The sequence below is a fragment of the Pithys albifrons genome, chromosome 4, assembly GCF_047495875.1.
Source record: "Pithys albifrons albifrons isolate INPA30051 chromosome 4, PitAlb_v1, whole genome shotgun sequence".
NCBI lineage: Eukaryota > Metazoa > Chordata > Aves > Passeriformes > Thamnophilidae > Pithys > Pithys albifrons.
This window is the reverse complement of record NC_092461.1, coordinates 49700155-49717965: the sequence shown is the minus strand read 5'-3', so window position 1 is coordinate 49717965 and position 17811 is coordinate 49700155. Positions and strand designations below refer to the sequence as shown.

Here is a 17811-nt window from a genome sequence, read left to right as displayed (position 1 = left end):
CCATTGTGGCCAATGCTCGCTCATTCACTTACATCCACACGCCTGCCCCCATCTCAGGGCCTGTGAGCCATCCAGACACACCTGGAGACCTACAGAGAGTTTGTTCCTTCCACCAAAACCTCTGAGAACAAGTGCCAGGTGAAGGTGGACAGATGGGATCATGTGTTGGTACATTACACAATTCCAACACAGGTATTTTATAATAGCATTTCTTCCTGGTCATCTCAAAGAGGGTATTTTAAAGGTCTATTCCTAATTAGATAATGACAAAATCCAGATGTTGTCCTCTTAGGGATTTAAAACACAGATATGGATCTCACTGCTCTTTTAATAGGTTTTAATGCCTAAGTTTATATTATCAGTAACAGGTGCCTATATGGATTCTAATCTTCCTTACAAATCACTAAAACATGCTGCAGAGTATGTTTTTGGCATTCTGAATGATACTATGAGAAGTACAAAAGAGACCAACACAAACAAGTCAGTGTTTAAGGAATTTTTATTAAACCAAGAATTTTATAATCCAAATTATGTTTCTTTGCTCAGCTATCAATTCCACTGTCAACTAAACAGTGGTGATATTCTGAGCTTTCCCACAGTAAAGAATTACAAAATTAAAGAAAGGAATGCTTTAAATTTTTGTACTGTGCTGAAAATTCTTTTCCCCGGGTTTATAAAACATTAATTTGTATTTTTTATTTTACTATTTTTTTTAAATTTTAAATCAATAAGTAATCTAGGACTAGCATTTGTTTTGCTAGCCCTGGCGTTGCTCTGTACGTAAGCTTCAAAGTTTCCTTTCCTTTTTTTATTTCTTTTATATTTTGCAATGTTTTTCTCAATATTTAATAGTTTTTCCATGTTTAGATTTTTTTTTTCTTCGGTGAAGCGAAGTTCTAGATTGTAGTCCCGGATATTTCTGCAAACAAAAAACAAGGTTGTTAGGTTCTACAATTACAGCATCACCTTATGTTTCCTGACATGCTGTCTGCAGCTGAATGCCAGACAGCACTCTGGGCTTTCATGGAATCCATCACACCAAAGTTTTTTACAAGCAGTTGATCAGTTTCTACAGACACCAAAGTAAAGTATAAAACGTCTGTGATCCCTGGCAAGACAAAACTGGCTCTAGAACTGAACAGTATTTCACATAGCACAGCTTCAGACAATGCCTAAACACAATGTTTGTTACTGTGACTCACTTAACTGCAAGTCACTTCTACTCTTGAGGCCAAGCAGACTGAGGCTCATCAGATTAACTACCCCCAATTGTATTTTCAATTTCCATTTACTAAAACATAACAGAGCAGATGGAATAATGGTCTCGAAGTCTGGGCATCTTAGTTTAGGAGAGAAATTATTCAGCACTTGTTTATCTCTGGTGTGAAACTGTCACTAGCAAAAAAGGAAAAACAAAAGAAACGTATACAAAATACAACTCAAGTTCTGCCTCCAAAAGGAAAACAGCAGAAATTAAAACACCATAAAAAAAGAAAATTCTGTGTGATCAAATGTTAAATCAGGCATCTTCAAATGATAACTACAAATGTGGAAAAGTAAGTTCACAAACAGGCAAAAACCTAACTAGACTGAAGAGGTAATAGATTACTTTTTATCCTCAGTATTTACTGAAGATGTTGATTATTATAAATATTGTTTTATTATTATTCACATTTCCCCCTGTCAAAATTGTAAAGGTTCTGGCTCTGTCATGCACAATTATGATAACAACCCCACAAAAGGCAGTAAGGAAAAATCAGTATTTTAATTGACAGAATTAAATTCACCCAAATGTGAAGTCAAGACAATATATAGCTTAATTTTTACAGTTTAGTTTTCAATTACTGTAAAATTTTAGATTTTGGCAAGTATATACAAATTACAGTGTAAATAAGCTATTGAATTTCTAAGAAAAAATGGGGTCAGTCCAACTTTGAGCTTAATTCAATTCCACAAGTTCCTTTCAAACAACAGTATGAATAATGGCATTTGTCACAACTGCCCATTTTTGCACACATGCCTAGAACTAATTCCACCTAATGTGCTGTTAAAAACAATGCTCTAGTACCAGCTAAAAACACAAGGTATGTCAGTAGCTTTTACTAACCAAGAGCTGCAGAACTGGACCACAGGAGTGAGCACAGAAATTTGTTTGCCACAGCTGCTACTCTCTGTGGCTGTAGATGATAAAGGGCCTGGACACATGCTGCTTATAAAGCCATGGACCAAAGACTATTGCCCCAGTCAGCCTATGAAACTAGAGGGCTCAAAGACTTACTTATTAAACACTTGGAACTCCAGTGGGATTATTAACTGCCTTTTGAGCAGCCTCTTTAGCTTGGTGGGCTTGTAGTACGGCTACAGCTTCATCAACCTGTTAAGTAAAAAAGAAAAATTAGTTAAGGAAAGTTTAGCAATTTCTCTATCCTTAAGTTAATAATACAGTGTACATTATACATACAAACAATGTCTGCATTGTTAAGGAACAAAAAAAAAAAGATGATAACAATACAGTTCAGTGACTGCCACCCTGTGAAGGAGCTCCTCTTGCCCTGAGCAACTGCTGCATTGCTGCTGCTCCACTTTGCCAGAATAAACACTTGTCTGATCAGTGAGGCTTCACCATTGACCAAACCAGCGTAAGGCAAAAGTTCGCCTACCTTCGAACGAAGAGACTCAGGAGACTCGAGCATGTGGAGGAGTTCGGAGTTGTCAATCTCCAACAACATACCAGTGATCTTACCCGCCAGAGTAGGGTGCATGCTTTGAATGAGAGGGAATAGGCGTTCACCTAGAGATAAAAAAGTTAATCAGGGACAAATCTCACTTGACAAACAGACTAGATTTTAGGGAAAAGGGAAACAAACATCTTGTTCTACTGCTAAAACCATTTACTCTGCATTTTAAGACTGATAAAAGAGTACTTTGTCTGTCCTTCTGCTACAATACGTAGAGAACGGTATCATATACATACCTAACATCTGCTTTTGTTCTTGTGGTGGGGCAGAAGCCAACATGGAAGCAGTCAAGGGTTCCTGACCTTGCACATGGACAGCAGGCTGCAAATTAATTTGACACCATTGGAAAATTAAATTCTAGTAAAGCTTCAAATATCCAATATTTAACAACTCAGCATAAACAAGCCCTACACTGCCAGAAGCAAAGAAGAAATTACAAAAAAGTCAATTTAATCAAATGGTACTGGTCAGAGCTGAGTGATGTTCAAGGTTATTATCAACCACTCCACTGAGGGGCAAACACAAGAATTTAGGCTAAGGTATCAAGGAACTAGAAAGTATAAAGCAGCACAGGATCACATCTGGTCCCAGTTGAACCTGAAATATACTTAACACCACAATGCTTTTACTCTGCTGCCACAATACAGTCCGAATTTTAGAAAGACAACTCTTAATTGCAAGTACCCCACTCCCACTCCCTCGGCAAAAAACATCAGTAAAAGCATGGAGCAGTTCCTAAAATGCCATACCTGCTGCATAGCAACCTGTGGCTGTGTATTAAGATGCTGCTGAGGATTACGCACTCCTGCAGCATATTTGTACTGTGGTACTGTGCGTACAGCAGGAGTAGCTGCAGTAGCGGCTGCTGCAGGACGTGGACCCATTGTTTGTGTCGATGTATTAGCTGAAAACATAGTAACATAATTCCGTATGTGAATTATTTTAATTTAGTTTAAACTGTACAAGTTAAAACCACAACGAGCCAACTCAAACTGAATATCTAATTTCAGTGGTACTCTGTCAACTATTGTACCAACACTCATATCTGAAGGTTCAAAGCTTGAAATTTGCTGGATGCTACTTTCACTTCACTAATGAATTGCTTTTCTTACATGCTATTGAAAAAAGATCTGTGAGAAAACACCCACTTTAATTTCATTCTTACCTAAATGACACCATATTCCGAGCACATTATGTCAGTCATTCTAAAAAGGATACTTATAGGAATTAAACAGCTATCTAATACATTCTGAGAGAATTATGCTTGCAGAGAGGCTGTAGACTCCCCATGCCTGCAGGTGTTGAAGACCAGGCTGGATTACCTTGGTCCAGTGGAAAGTGTGCCTTCCCCATGGTAGAGGGGTTGGAACTAGATCTTTAAGGTCCCTTCCAACCCAAATCACTCTGAGTCTATGACTAAATTCAATTCTGGTTCATTCAGTGATGTGCAGATTTTGCATACATGATACTGGCTCACAGTATTCTATGACAAAGCAGAAAGAGCTGAAATTCTATCATCTCAGTATTTCTACATGTGACGTATTATTAAAATTGCCACAACGATGTTTAGAAATGACAAGCCATCATACACTATTACTAAAGCACACACATTAAGAAAAAAAATGCTTCATCCTAAAGAGACTGGATCACAGATGGAGTCTTTGCTAGGACAGTATTTAAAGCAACTACTAGAAGGTGGTATTAGCTTATTCATTTAGTAAGAGCTGGAAAAGGAGGGAAGTGTTACCACATGTGACACTGAACTTCTGAATGCTTTTGAGAAATCATTCTGAATCAGCAAAATTGAAAGAGAAGTCCAAACCTAAAGTTAGCACAATCAAACTCACCAACACGCTGTGTTGACATGACACGGGGAACTTGTGAAGAGGCTGGTCTCATGGTACTGAACGGTGGTCTGGGTGCTGCTGGGCGGATAGCACCAGGCATGTTTTGGAATGCTACAGTTTAGAAAATACGTTGTTACATGCTGAAACACTGCATGGTGACAACATGACAAAGAAGAGACTGATACTGCAATGCCATGAAAACGTATTTCAAAGTGCAAAGGTAAATGTTGCAAAGCTTACCACAATCACTAGACAGGTAAAAAAGTGACTTACGATGAGGTCTGGCACCCTGAGCAGTCCAGCGAGGACTAGGTCTAGCAAGCTGGGCGAGCTGATTAGTAGGATAGTATGCAGCACGGTTCTGAGTCTGCCAAATGTAAAAGCATTGCATAACTTTGTTGTCTGCAAACAGTCATCACCCTTCTACTATGAAATTACAATGCTGAAATTACGGACACATGATACTAGTTTTATTTACTGTTACATCTAAACAGACTTTATACACGTTACAGAACACTCAGTTACTCATCTCTACACGTACCTGTGGGATAGCTGCCATGAAGTACCCTGAAGGAGGTGCTGGCTGGTAGGGATTGATTACAGGATTAGGTACTGCTCTTACACTTGCCATTCTCTGCATGTATTGGTTGGTGAGATGAGCTTGGCGCTCCTCTTTACGCTGAGCTAGAGCTACATATAATGGTTTAGTAGCCACAATTCTACCATTCATTTCTGTGACTGCTTTGGTGGCTTCTTCTGGTGATGAAAAGCATACAAATCCAAATCCTTTGCTGCGGCCACCTTCCATCATGACCTGTCAATACAAAATTGAGTTTTAAAACCAAATAAATACCCTGTGTCACATCCCCTCAGCTTGTGTGAGTTTCTTGTTCCAGATTACTAGAAATGAGATCATGGGTTTATTTTACTGAATTATTTAAAGAAAGGACTATTATCACTTCATTAACAGCTAGCTGTTAACTGAATATAGATGAAAATTTCAGTGAAGTAATAATGAACATATTATTGCACTGAAAAGATGTAATTTTTATCACATTAATATCAGTACAAGAAAGGATGATGTACCCAAGATGTATAGTAATCAAGAAAGCAGGTGTCCAGATACACAGTGGGTCACATCTGTTAGACAATGAAATAATTTTCTTTGAAGGATCACTGTTTATTTTCAGAGAATGGATGAGCACAATCTGTGAACTTTACCTTTGCACTAGTGATTGTACCAAATGGGGAGAACTCTTTTCGGAGACGCTCATCATCAATCCCATCATCAAGATTTTTCACATAAAGGTTTACACCCTAAGAAAACAGGCAAGTTATTTTTGAAAGCAGGTGTTCTGCCATATAACAAAGGTAGTCCTCTTGAATTAAAACTGAACCTGGTATCTGGTGATCCTGTCCTGCTTCATTTGTTCAAACTTGCGCTTCAGCTCAGTCTGTCTTTCCACCTTTTTCTGAGCCCGGCCAACGTAGATTTGTTTCCCATTGAGCTCTTTGCCATTCATTTCATCTACAGCCTTCATGAATAAACAAAAGGTTAGCAACACTTTGTACTGCACTGTTTTTTAGATGTACAAAAAAATGCAATTCAAATGTAAAAGTTTAAATTCAGATTCCAGCAGAAGAGCCAATCCATCTTAAAATATCACTAACTGAAACAAAATACCCCAAGATTTCCCCACTTAAAGTAATGGGGAAATTGCTTTCCAAGTATGCTTCTGTCCTGTTAACAAGTTACGAGGATGCAAAATAAAATGAAGCCGGAGTGAAAAAACCCCAAGTGGCACAAGAACTATTTCTCCAACCATATCTTGCTAAAGGCAGAGAAAATTACGCAAATTAAGTTGAAAATATCTAATTCACCTAGTTCTGTCTTTAAAAGTAACATCTGAAACTAGCATCTACCAGATCGTTCTATACAATATGGCTTTTTCTTAAAATTTGAATATTTCCTTATGAATTAAAGTATGAAAATATGAACTTTTTTCCTTTATACTGTTCTCAATTACAACTATTAAGGTGTGAAAACTCTGGCACAGATTTATTCAACTAATTTAAAGCCAGAAGTCACCAGTTTACTGTACGTGTTCATGATCTAAGGCATTAGACATGCATTTACAGAGATGTTAGAATTTTATATTGTTTAACACACCCAACCCATGATTCTGACTACTGTGAAACAATCATTGATGACTGTAGGCAAGACTGAAAAATGTAAATGTAAGACAGACCAGATTAGTTCCAATCTCTTTGCTTGTACACTTGGAGTACTGACAAATCACCAAAATGTCTTTTGAAAAGCAAACTTTGTTGCCATTTGTTCTGCACTGAGTTTCTCTCCTGATGCTGTATCCCTATTGCTACAGTTAACTGACATATCAAAGCAGCATACTGGCATGTTATAGACATATACATGAATAAAAAGGACCCTTCTTCCAAAGTCACCCTTCAGAGCAAAAGCAACATCACAGGGCTCCATGACTATTTTCTTACAGCTGTGCCAAACACGTCCTATAAAACTAATGGCCTTCCTGCTGACTTTGCAGAGCTTAAGTGTGAAACCATAATCCTTTCTGCCTTACACAAACATTTTGTGCAATCAAATTGGATCCAATGATTCATCTCAGTTTTGCAGAGATGTAGTAATTTACGACACTTGTGTGCTGCCCAGCACGAGTGAAGTCCAAATATCATTGAGACCTTTAAGCCCAACTACAAGTTATTGAATTATTCAGGATTTCCCCATTTCTACACTAGCTCCAACAGTCTCAGAGTATCTTGACTTAATGGGTTCTCTCAGATCAACTGACATTTGCTCATAGAAAAGCCTTCTAAATGACAGAAACTCTGCTAAGTCATCTAGGAAGAGAACACTTTCTTTTGCAGTGTCCTTGATCAATTAAACAACCTAAATGAATTTTCAAGATTTCAAATCACTCAGTGAAACACATTATTTGGGTCTCAGTTACTGAATATCTACAATGAAGTCCACAAGCTTACTTTTTGGGCATCTTCATGTCTTTCAAAACTAACGAAGCCAAAGCCTTTGGATTTTCCACTCTCATCAGTCATAACTTTCACACTTAGGGCAGGACCTAAAACAGAATGACATACTTATGCTTCATATACAGAGTGTATTCTTTTCTCTTTTGAACATCCTTTCTAGAAGTCTTAACACTTAATTTCACTTGTATTACAAAGGACTCCTGCACCAATAATAGTATCTATTAAATGCCATCCACTAATATGAAATTATTAATTTGCCCCAGTGTTGAACTTCAGCCATTATGGCTGTAGTCTGCCAGGCTGAGTTTCTTTCCTACTGTATTTTCAACCAAAATGGGATAAAAATTTCACCTCAAAGTGAATGAAATTGTTTTTATCATTGAAGATTATAACATTTAAAAAGCACTAGTGCTTCCATCCTTTGAAACAGGCACTGAAAGCCAGAGAGGAAGCCTTGCAATTGGGTATGTGCTTTACCACTTATCCTGCTGAAACACCATCCCAGTTCAGCAATTCCAAACCTTTGAAAACTGCAGTTTTCAATTGGGAGTAGCTAATTTAGCTGCGGTATCAGCTAAATTTGCCAGTGTTTCAACCACAGATACTTCAATAGCAGAAAGGAATTTCCTGTAAATATTGCTTAGGGCTGCTACAAGGTATCTCTTGTACAAGGCTTTCTCTTGCTTTTCATGATATCCACAGGAGAATAGCAAAAGCTTGGAGAAGAAAAAAACAGCTGAGGTTGAAAATAAAATGTGAAGAATGTGTAACTGCATTAAGGTGTTTGCCATTTCCTATTTCAATTGTGACACATGGTATATGTTCCTAGATCATGGTCATGCCTGCCAGAATTTGCCTTGTGGAACAGAGGATCAAGGCAGAATCAATAGCTTGGCACTGGAGTAGCTCCTTGTAATTTTGTATTAGGTCAACCATCACCATGTGACTAAGTCTGCAGGTCAAGGAAGGCAATAGCAAACTCATTTGTCACGCACCCTGCAGAGTTTTCGTAACATCCACTTGTACTAAACCAGAGAAGGCTTCCACTTGCAGCTTCCATTTGCAACTTTCATAAAATTGCGGAACCCATTCAAGACTGTTTGTGGACACACCATTTTCAGATTATCTGAAACAATTCTTATGGTGGGATTTTATATGCTGTTCTGCCTATTTCAAATTTGGCTATTATGGCACTTGTGAATCTGAAACTGGTATTAAGTACCAGCTTTTCAGTACTCTTTATCACTAATTTAAATCAACATCAGACAGCCAGCTGATTCTTTGTATTGCAAGACACTGCACAGATAAGATAAAAAGTAAGCTCAAGTTTACTTGTGTTTATATAAACTTTAAGACATTACCAAACTTGCCAAAGAGTTCCTTAAGTCTCTCATCATCCATGTCTTCTCCAAAATTTTTGATATAAACATTGGTGAATTCCTTTGCTCTGGCTCCAAGCTCTGCCTCGCGTTCCTTTCGTGATTTAAACCGTCCAACAAACCTAGTTGCAGAAAGGACAGAATAATATAGATTAAAGCAAGTCTGTCAAGGTTTAAAAATTTACTTTGATCATCTGGCATAATATTTTATTCTTAATCAGTCACGTTCACTATAGGTATGAAATTCTTTAGATAAATTATTTACAGTAAAACTCCATCAGAAAAACAATTCCACTATCCTTTGCTACATCAGCAAGTTTATCACATTTACTAAGCATGAAAACGCTTTCAAGCCATTGGCGAGATTGTTCATTCTTACAAAACAGCCTTTGACAACAGGAGCTGGAGAATGAAAAGAGTACTAAGTAAAGAGGCCAAACAGAAATTCTAGATATCAGCATAATCCCTCTGCCATACTAAAACCTTGGCAGCCTTAAAGCAGTTATTGCTCTCTGATTCAGCTTTTAGGCAAGGGATATTTAACTAACCTCACCCACTGCCTTACACACCTTTCCAGCCTATGTCAAACACAATGTTTTTTTTAACAGACATAGTGAAATAAAATAGTTCAACATGCTCTTTAGTCAAATACCACTGCAAACTGGCTGGGAACACCAAAGGTCAGTTCATACCACCAGAGAAAGAACAGAACTTGAACACAAGATTCTGCTGCCCAAGGACCTGCTCTAGCACAGGCTGTACGTAGCTGATACTGATGCCAACTGTAGCAGACTTGGCCAACTTCTTCAAATGTGGCAAATGCAATCAAGTAGCACACAGAATCCTGATAATTTTTAACTTCGATAACTTCCCCCAATTTATCAAAATCAAAATAGTAAGAATGACAGTGCAATGTATTCAGCAGATTTGGATAGTGACCAAAATGCTTTAGTTTACTTCTAAAAGCCTAACCCTAGAGGAATTCAAAGCAAAATTAACTCTCATGATGTATTTTAGCCATGTGCTTACCTTTTTTTTACTAATCAAGTTTGTATAAGGATGGATGCTGAATAAAAAAACCCAACACACAGTATGTCTGTCAAGAACAGAACAAGCAGGAAAACTCAACTTTCAGAATATACATTCTCCCTATTATGTGGCTTGATCCATCCATCTCTGTGTACAAAATAATCCATGACTGTACCTGATGCTGATTTCTGTTACCCTTTTTCCATACCCACTCAAGTATTTACAGAGCTGTTCTTTTGCAACTATACCAAATACCACAATGATGGCTAAGGCATGGCTGTGAGGCACACTCACTCCCTCACCTTAAATATCACTAACCAAGTAGCCAAATAACTTCCTTCCTACAGTGTGGAACACTGATGATGTTTAAAACATTATGCTTCTCTATGTTTTATTTTCTGCTCCCTAGATATGCCTATTAACAGATGTTCATATAAAAACATTAGTGTCATCTGACTGCTCTTCAGTGCCAATGACTCTAAGTTTCAGTTAACTCTAAGTTTCATCCAAAAAATGAACAACCTGCCTTTCCTCAGTAAGCTTAAACCTTTATTTGCTGTAAAATGAATTTCAGTTTGTTGATTCCAGACTATGTATTTATGTACTTACACTTTGCGGTCATTAAGCAGCATACCATTCATTTTTTCAATAGCTCTTTCTGCAGCTTCTTGTGTCTCAAAATGTACAAATCCATAACCCTTGGATCCATTTTCATCACATACCACCTATTAATGAAAAACCTTGTTGTAATACCCACAGAATGTTTCCAGCATAAATAGAGGAGTTTGTTTCAAACCAATTTATTTTCCACTGACCTTACAAGACAGGATGTTCCCAAAAGCAGAAAAGGTGTCATACAAAGCTTTGTTATCAATTGATTTGTCCAAGTTTTTGATGAAGATGTTTCCTACACCACTTTTGCGTAGGGATGGGTCGCGCTGAGACCACATGATGCGCACTGGTTTGCCTTTAATGACATCAAAGTTCATGGTATCCAAAGCTCGTTCAGCTGGAAAAACATGGAATTAGTAGAAAATGCTAAAGTTATCTTAATACACACACAAATACCATTCTGAGCACAATTCTTAATCATATTTTTACTATTTCAAGTCCAGAACCAACACCAAGGTGCAAACTCAAACCTCCAATGTCAGTAGACCCCACTCTGCTGTACACGAATGAAAACATTGGAACCTCCTCAGCGAAAGCTGCGTGTACAAAGGAGGACAAGTCAGCTGAGCAAGTTGTAAAAGTCCCAGTAGCCAATAGGACTGGAACCCACTATGAAAAGATGGCACAGTGACAGGAGAAAATGCAGGGAGTGGTAGCAGTTCCTAAATTTTAAACATTTGTGAGTATCAGCAGGCCCCGCCCATATCATGCAGATGTCTTTTGTGTCAATAAAAATGCTTTTAGGGTACAACTTGTGCCTATATGAGGCCTTTTACAAAAACTAACATAAGAACTCCTACATCACCAATACCTCTAAACTGACAAAAATCTCTTTGCTCGGTGGATGTTCGAGCCTGGTTCAGGCAGCTGTTCCACACAACTCTTTCCCTAGTGACCAAAAATCTGAGATGGAATGTCGGTTAAGAGATTGTGTTCAAAGAGATTCAAAACTAGCACTTAATTTACTCCAATGGAGCAGTTTTTCCAGCAGAACTCCGTAACCAGCTTTACAAATCCTGCATTTAAAATATCACTTTATTTAGAAGGGGAAGTATTAAGACTTGTTCTGTGTTCACATGTCCCTTCAAAGCAATAAGAACTGTCTGCAATGTTTTAAGTCAAGAAAGAACAACAGTTCTAAGTATGGCAGTTTCTTTCATCATTATTCCTTTATGTCTGGAAGAACACTGACAGAAGTCCCAAGAAATATGTGAAGTCACACCCATTGGTACTAACTCCCTTCCCTGTAATTTGCATAGAGCAGAACAATCTGATGTTAGTAAGACTGAAACCAACGTAGTTTAGAAAAAACAGCACCCATGTCAGTTAATTACTTGTCTTGGGAGCATCAAGGGCCAACCACATTGTGGAAACCCTTATTTAATGTTTTATTTCTGTAAGTGCTGCTTTTAACTTTAACTATGTTGTTGCATATCATGGGTGAAGAAAATTCGCAATGAGCCTCTTGTTCAGCTGATACACCAAGTTTTACATCCATTCTTGTCACATTTTCAGATTACAAGTGAATTTGTAAGATTATACTCTCCAAAAGACATCTGTAAATGTTAAAGAGACAGACATCTAACATTTTCATGGGAAAAAAATTATTGATAGTATTACCATAGTCACATGACAGTTACCACAAAATTATAAGCATTGCCAGTCTCCTAAATAAGTAAATGAAGCTTTCAAAAACTTTAATGTAAGTTAAGCAGGAGAGAAAAGAAAACCTAAATACTGAGGAGGAAAAAATCACTGGAAAGCTTTACACTACAAAAGGCAGGGGCAGTGGGGGAGGAGATGGTTAAAAAAAAAAAGGGAAAAAAGAACTGTGGATATCAGACTGGTCACAGTAGAACCATATGAGACTTCACTATTGTGCTGGAAGTCATTAGAATTATTACTGCCAGCACCAATAAAAGTCCCAGCAACAAACAGTTCATTATTTCCAGAAGTAGTAACAGGACTTCCTTTACTAGAAAAGAGGCTTTTTTAATTCATTCTAATTGCTTCTAGAATAATTCTGACACTCCTCAAAAATGTGTGTTCCTGGACACATTTCCCAACCATCTGACTCCAAGTGGGTCCCTACTAGTCTTTGCAAACATTACCACTCTTGACTAATAGTGAGCCTGTGTCTTAGACCAGAGCAATTTCTCCACAAGGACAGCATGGAAACTCTCAGCAGCTCTTCTCATCTCTCCTACGGAGCAGAAGTACAAGAATTTTAAATATTTCCACTTAACCAACACCACATTGTCATTCCACAGTTGATTTTTAAAACACTACTAGAACCCATCTGCAGCACACAAGCTACTTTCACTAAAACTCACAGCTAATGAAGGTGGCTCACTCCATTACATTTCAGCCATAAAAGGCTGTACCGGTTGCAGGAGCCAGCTCCGTTCAGCAGGGGACTTGTAACCGATGGACACACCTACCCGTGCTGCACTTCTGCTGATTCTGCTGGAGCTCTGAATGACTCACCAGCTCCCATTTTAGTCGTGAGCAACTGGACAGTCCACTTTAACAACTTCAAAATCACACAGAATATACACTTAATGCTAACCCACGCTAAATGTAAATAGTTATGAAATAATAACCTCTGGAAACATAACCTTTCTAAAAATCTGAAGTACTCTGAAGTTTCAGATTACTCAAGAATATTTCTAGTTTAGTGATTAAACAAGATTGCCTGAGTTTTATTCCAGACTATGACTCAAATTCAGGAAAGTCACAACTATGAAACGTGTACATACCTCACAAATGTGTCATCAGGTCTAATTAGTTTTTGGAAGAGCTCTGAGATCCCCAGTTTACAGACAGCTGGTAATGCCAAGCACACCTTCAAAGGCATTTTTCAAAACCGAAGCTAGTTGTTACTGACTGTTTAATAGGCCTGACATGTAGCTAAAAATTTGGCTAAACCAAGAAAACGCATTTTGGAATCAAAATGAAACCAGTATTACTGTAAGAATAGCCATTCATTCTCAGAGCTCCTACTTCATAGTTTCAGACGATGATCTATTAAAAAAGAAAAGACCGGCAAATACTTTGTAGGTGTTTGTAAAGAGTATCCAATTCTAAAAATGTTGAAAAAGTATAATCACGCAGTATCGTTGAAATATATTGTAAACAAGTGCTTTCAGATACATGCTAGATTCAGGTTTGATACAGAAGAGAAACACTTTTAGCTGAACTGGTTATAAAAAAAAGCACGTGTTTCCCAAAGCTGGAAAAATACAACATCTGGAGTATCAGCAGACTCTCAAACTGAATTACGCACTGCGCAGGTGAAAAAGGTGTATTTGTTCCCACATCTGACAAATTACAAACCAAGTCACAAAATGTACTGCTTGCTCAACTAATGACAATGTAAAGTTGGCCCTTATAAGATTCTGTCAATACTAAGGAGAAGCATTTAAATTACCTTCAGCTTCTGTCCTGACATATCGAGTAGTGACCTTTTTGAGAAACTGTACCATACACTTTTATTGAATGAAATCAAAGCATGTCAAAACAAGCACTCAAATCGTGTCATCCTAAACAATGGCTGAATAAATCAAAAGCTCTCTGCACTGAGCGAGCTGATATTAAGTGGAATATCTATTTATTAAGATGAGGCACCAACTTTTACTACTTACATACAGATATTATCAGTACCCCAAAGTCTGATCTGATGATGGCTGTTATGCTAAAGCCAATTTTGAGAGACAGTTAATTTAACTGCTTGAAAAATTTGTAATTTAAGTCTCTCACTTCCATGTCCTTGAAAATAAAACCATTATAATACAAAGCTATTTACTTAACTGTACTATTTTTCTTTAAACTGGACTCCATAAAACTTCCAACTAGTAACATCTGATTCTTTCATCGACACCCCCTCCAAGTGAACAAGCTGAATTGTCAACATGGCCAGAACTACATGGGAAGTTTCGCTATCGATAGAACTTCAGGGAAGCACCACCACTTCGCGAAAATGGCAAGTTTCGTAAAAACGCAACTTGCCAAACCCGTCAGTTTAGTGCGAAGAGAAATGGATCTGCCACGCGAGGAGCGAGCACAGGGAGGCCCGAGCAGCTTCGTGCCCTCCCCGCACGTGACAGCCCTGCCATGGTGCTCCCACAAACGCTCCGGCCTGGGCGCTGTGGATGGAACTGCCCGGCCACGCCGGTGCGTCCTACTTCCTCCTGCCGGCCTGCGAGCCACTGCGCTGACACACGCCCAGCCCCTGCGCGGTCGTTCAGGGTGGTAATGACCGCGATGCCTTCCTCAAGCCACCCTTTATCTCGGAGGGACGGGAAGGGCCGCCCGCACAGCCCCCTGTCCGGGAACCGGGGCGCCCCCCGCCCATCGCCGCGGCCGCTCTCGGTACGCGGAAGCGCCTCCCCCCCCTGCTGCTGCGGCCGCCACGAGGCGCGGGCGGCCCGGGCCGCGTGTGAGCGCCGGCCCCACCGCCAACTTCCCCCCGCGCCCCGCCGGAGCCGCCCCGTCCCGGTCGGCAAAATGGATGCGGGGCGGCGGCCGGGGCGGCGGGGAGGGGACAAACATGGCTCCGCCGCCGCCCGCGGCCCGGCACTCACCGTCGGCGGGCTGCTGGAAGTTGACATAGGCGTAGCCGAGCGAGCGGCGGGTGATCATATCCCTGCAGACGCGGATGGAGAGGATGGGCCCGGCGGGGCTGAACTTCTCGTAGAGCATGGCCTCGGTCACGTCGGGGTGCAGGTCCCCCACGTAGAGCGAGGCCATGGGGTAGCTGGGGGCGCTGGGGTTCATCCTGCCGCCGTCTCCCGGCGCGGGGGGGGCGCTGACGAGGCGGAGGCCGCGGCGGTCGGTGCGAGCGGGGCCGGCGGAGGCGGCGCGGGGCCGCTCGGACTCAACGGCTGCGGCGGGTGCGGCGGATGGGCGGGCGGGCGGGGGTCGCGGCGCTCCGGGCGGCGCGTGCTGCGCTCGGCGGGGTCGGGCTCGCTCTGTGTCTCCTCTCGGCTGCGCCGGGTCCGGGGGCTTCGCTTCACCGGGTTATTTTATATCAAACCGGCCGTTTGCAGAAAGGTTGTTCGGGGAGGTTGGATGAGAAGAGAGGATTATTTTTTTAAAAAAGGTTTTTTAAGATTTTTGGATTTTTTTTGGCTTTTTTAAATATTTTTTTAGTAATAAATGGTGCTGCGGGGCCGGGCCGGCGTGTCCGGGTGGTCCGGAGCACACGCACTGCGCACACAGCTCCGACGGCGGCCGGGGGACAAGGGGGCGGCCGCCGCCCCGGCCGCGCTCTATATATACCCGCCCCGCCCCCCCCGCCCCCGCCGCGCCGCGCGCCACGCACCGCGCCGCGCGCACTACGCACGCGCACCCGCGCGCAGGGGCGGGGGCACGCGCCGCGGCCGGCGCCGAGCGGCCGTTTCGGCGCATGCGCGAGAGCGCGGGGGGCTGCGGGGGCGACCGCGAGCGGAGTGCGCCTGCGCATGGCGGGCGTCACGGGGGGCGGTGCGCGCGGGGGAGGGCCGTTGGGCGGCAGGGCGCATGCGCGAGGAAGCGCGCACATGTGCGCGGTGGGGGGCGGGCGGGTGGAAATGCGCGTGCGCACCGGGCGGGCCAACGGCGGGGGCGCGGGGCAGCGGCGCGTGCGCGTTCCGCCGGGCCGCGCGGGGGAGCGCGCGGGGGAGCGCGCGGGGCAGGAAGGGGGCGGGACTTCTGCAGGCGCTCTGCGCGTGCGCGACAGGGGTCGGGACGCGGGGGGCTGGGATGGGATGGGATGGGATGGGATGGGATGGGATGGGATGGGGTGGGGTGGGGTGGGGTGGGATGGGATGAGGAGGGTTTGGGGATGGAGCGGCTCGCAGGGATGTTGTCAGTGGCAGCGTCCAGGTCTGGCCCCCGCCCTGGCCTTTCTTCACTTAAACGTGGTTTGTCCCTGTTTCGTGCCAAAGCGGGGCGGGGCGGGGCGGGGCGGGCTGCAGGTTGGGTGGTATCAGGAGCTGTCCGAGCATCTTTTCACGTCGGCGCGGGGGAGGCACCCGTCGTTATCCCAGGCAGTTTTGGAAGGCAGTGTAAGGCAACGATGTGTCCTTGGAAGCTTCTCGAAGCAGTGTCGTGACTTGTACAGAATTTTTCAAGGAGAATCACACGGAGAATCGGGGAATGAATTGGGCTGGACAAAACCCGAGACCATCGAATCCAGCCTGTGACCGAACACCACGGAGTGTGGCACTGTGTCACATTCCGTCTTTCCTTAAACTCCAAAGCAGTCCTGTGGATTTAAGAAATTCTGTCACAGGCATACTCTTGTTTTATTTTTAGCCAGATTGTCTAATCCTAAAAAGCCCCAAACCCTTTCACAGTGAAGTAAAAATATTTTCTTATGATTTAGACTTCTGTGGGTTTTTTTTTATTACTAGCTAATTAAACACATTTCGGATTCTCACAAAATATCAAATGTGTTTCATTCCTGCTAAACAAATGCACAAGTACTTACACCTGCACTAAGCATTGCTCCAAGTGTAAGGGAGGAAGCCAGATCATGGATAATCAGAAGCCTTGGAGATAACAGCTCTTTAATGTAATTTTTCTTCTGTGCATTTGTTTTTGTTGTTCTTCACAGAGTTTCAACATGAAGAGCAAGAATGTTTGCAGTTTTGCACCTTGTTTTATTGTCTTGTTTTATATTTCATGTATTTTATTCTTCTTTGACCAGCATTTGCCATTACGGGTTCAAATTCAATTGTAGAGGTGAGCACTTGTCGAGTTTTGCTGGCACATGTGAGGGATTCCCCTTGCACTCGGCAGCTGCTGCAGTTTCGCTGCCCCTTGTTGGAGGTGACCAATCCCATGGCAGAACCGGCATCTCCCATCTGGAGCAGCTGACAGAGGGACCCGCGCTGCTGTAGCCGTGGTGGCTTCTGTCAGATGAGGAAAGCAGAGGGCCAGAGTCAGCAGTGTCTTATACTGAGCTTTGATGTATTAAAATTTAAACTCTGATTTTTGTGGAAAAAAATTCTCTAGTTTAAATACTGGTTTATAATGCCCTCCCTAGGATGCATTATGTACTGTTTCTGTTCTCTCCCTTCTTTTCATAGTTCTGTTCTTCAGCATGTCTCCTTTCCCCAGGCTGTCCTTTTTCATACT

General features: G+C 41.9%; 1 protein-coding gene across 1 annotated transcript; it reads right to left on the bottom strand.

Annotated features, from left to right (window-relative positions):
- Window positions 1–481: 481 nt before the first annotated feature.
- PABPC1 (poly(A) binding protein cytoplasmic 1) lies at window positions 482–15944 on the bottom strand. Its single transcript, XM_071554068.1, has 15 exons — window positions 15273–15944; window positions 10833–11026; window positions 10627–10742; window positions 8971–9110; window positions 7604–7698; window positions 5983–6120; window positions 5807–5902; window positions 5127–5399; window positions 4859–4952; window positions 4586–4696; window positions 3488–3642; window positions 2975–3059; window positions 2661–2791; window positions 2279–2374; window positions 482–919 (listed from the first exon to the last, which is right to left on the bottom strand). Exons 1-14 carry the CDS (start codon window positions 15463–15465, stop codon window positions 2282–2284), a joined length of 1914 nt encoding a protein of 637 aa, XP_071410169.1. The 5' UTR covers window positions 15466–15944; the 3' UTR covers window positions 482–919; window positions 2279–2281.
- Between the last annotated feature and the right edge of the window lie 1867 nt (window positions 15945–17811).

What these genes read in the sequence shown, in the direction of transcription:
- PABPC1 (XM_071554068.1), bottom strand. Translation starts at nt 15,465, where the DNA reads ATGAACCCCAGCGCCCCCAGCTACCCCATGGCCTCGCTCTACGTGGGG. An exon ending in CTTCCAGCAGCCCGCCGACG is followed by an intron (nt 11,027 to 15,272) that starts GTGAGTGCCGGG and finishes ATGTTTTTCCAG; the next exon opens with CTGAACGAGCTTTGGATACC. An exon ending in TCAGGGTGCCAGACCTCATC is followed by an intron (nt 4,697 to 4,858) that starts GTAAGTCACTTT and finishes TCTAAACTGTAG; the next exon opens with CATTCCAAAACATGCCTGGT.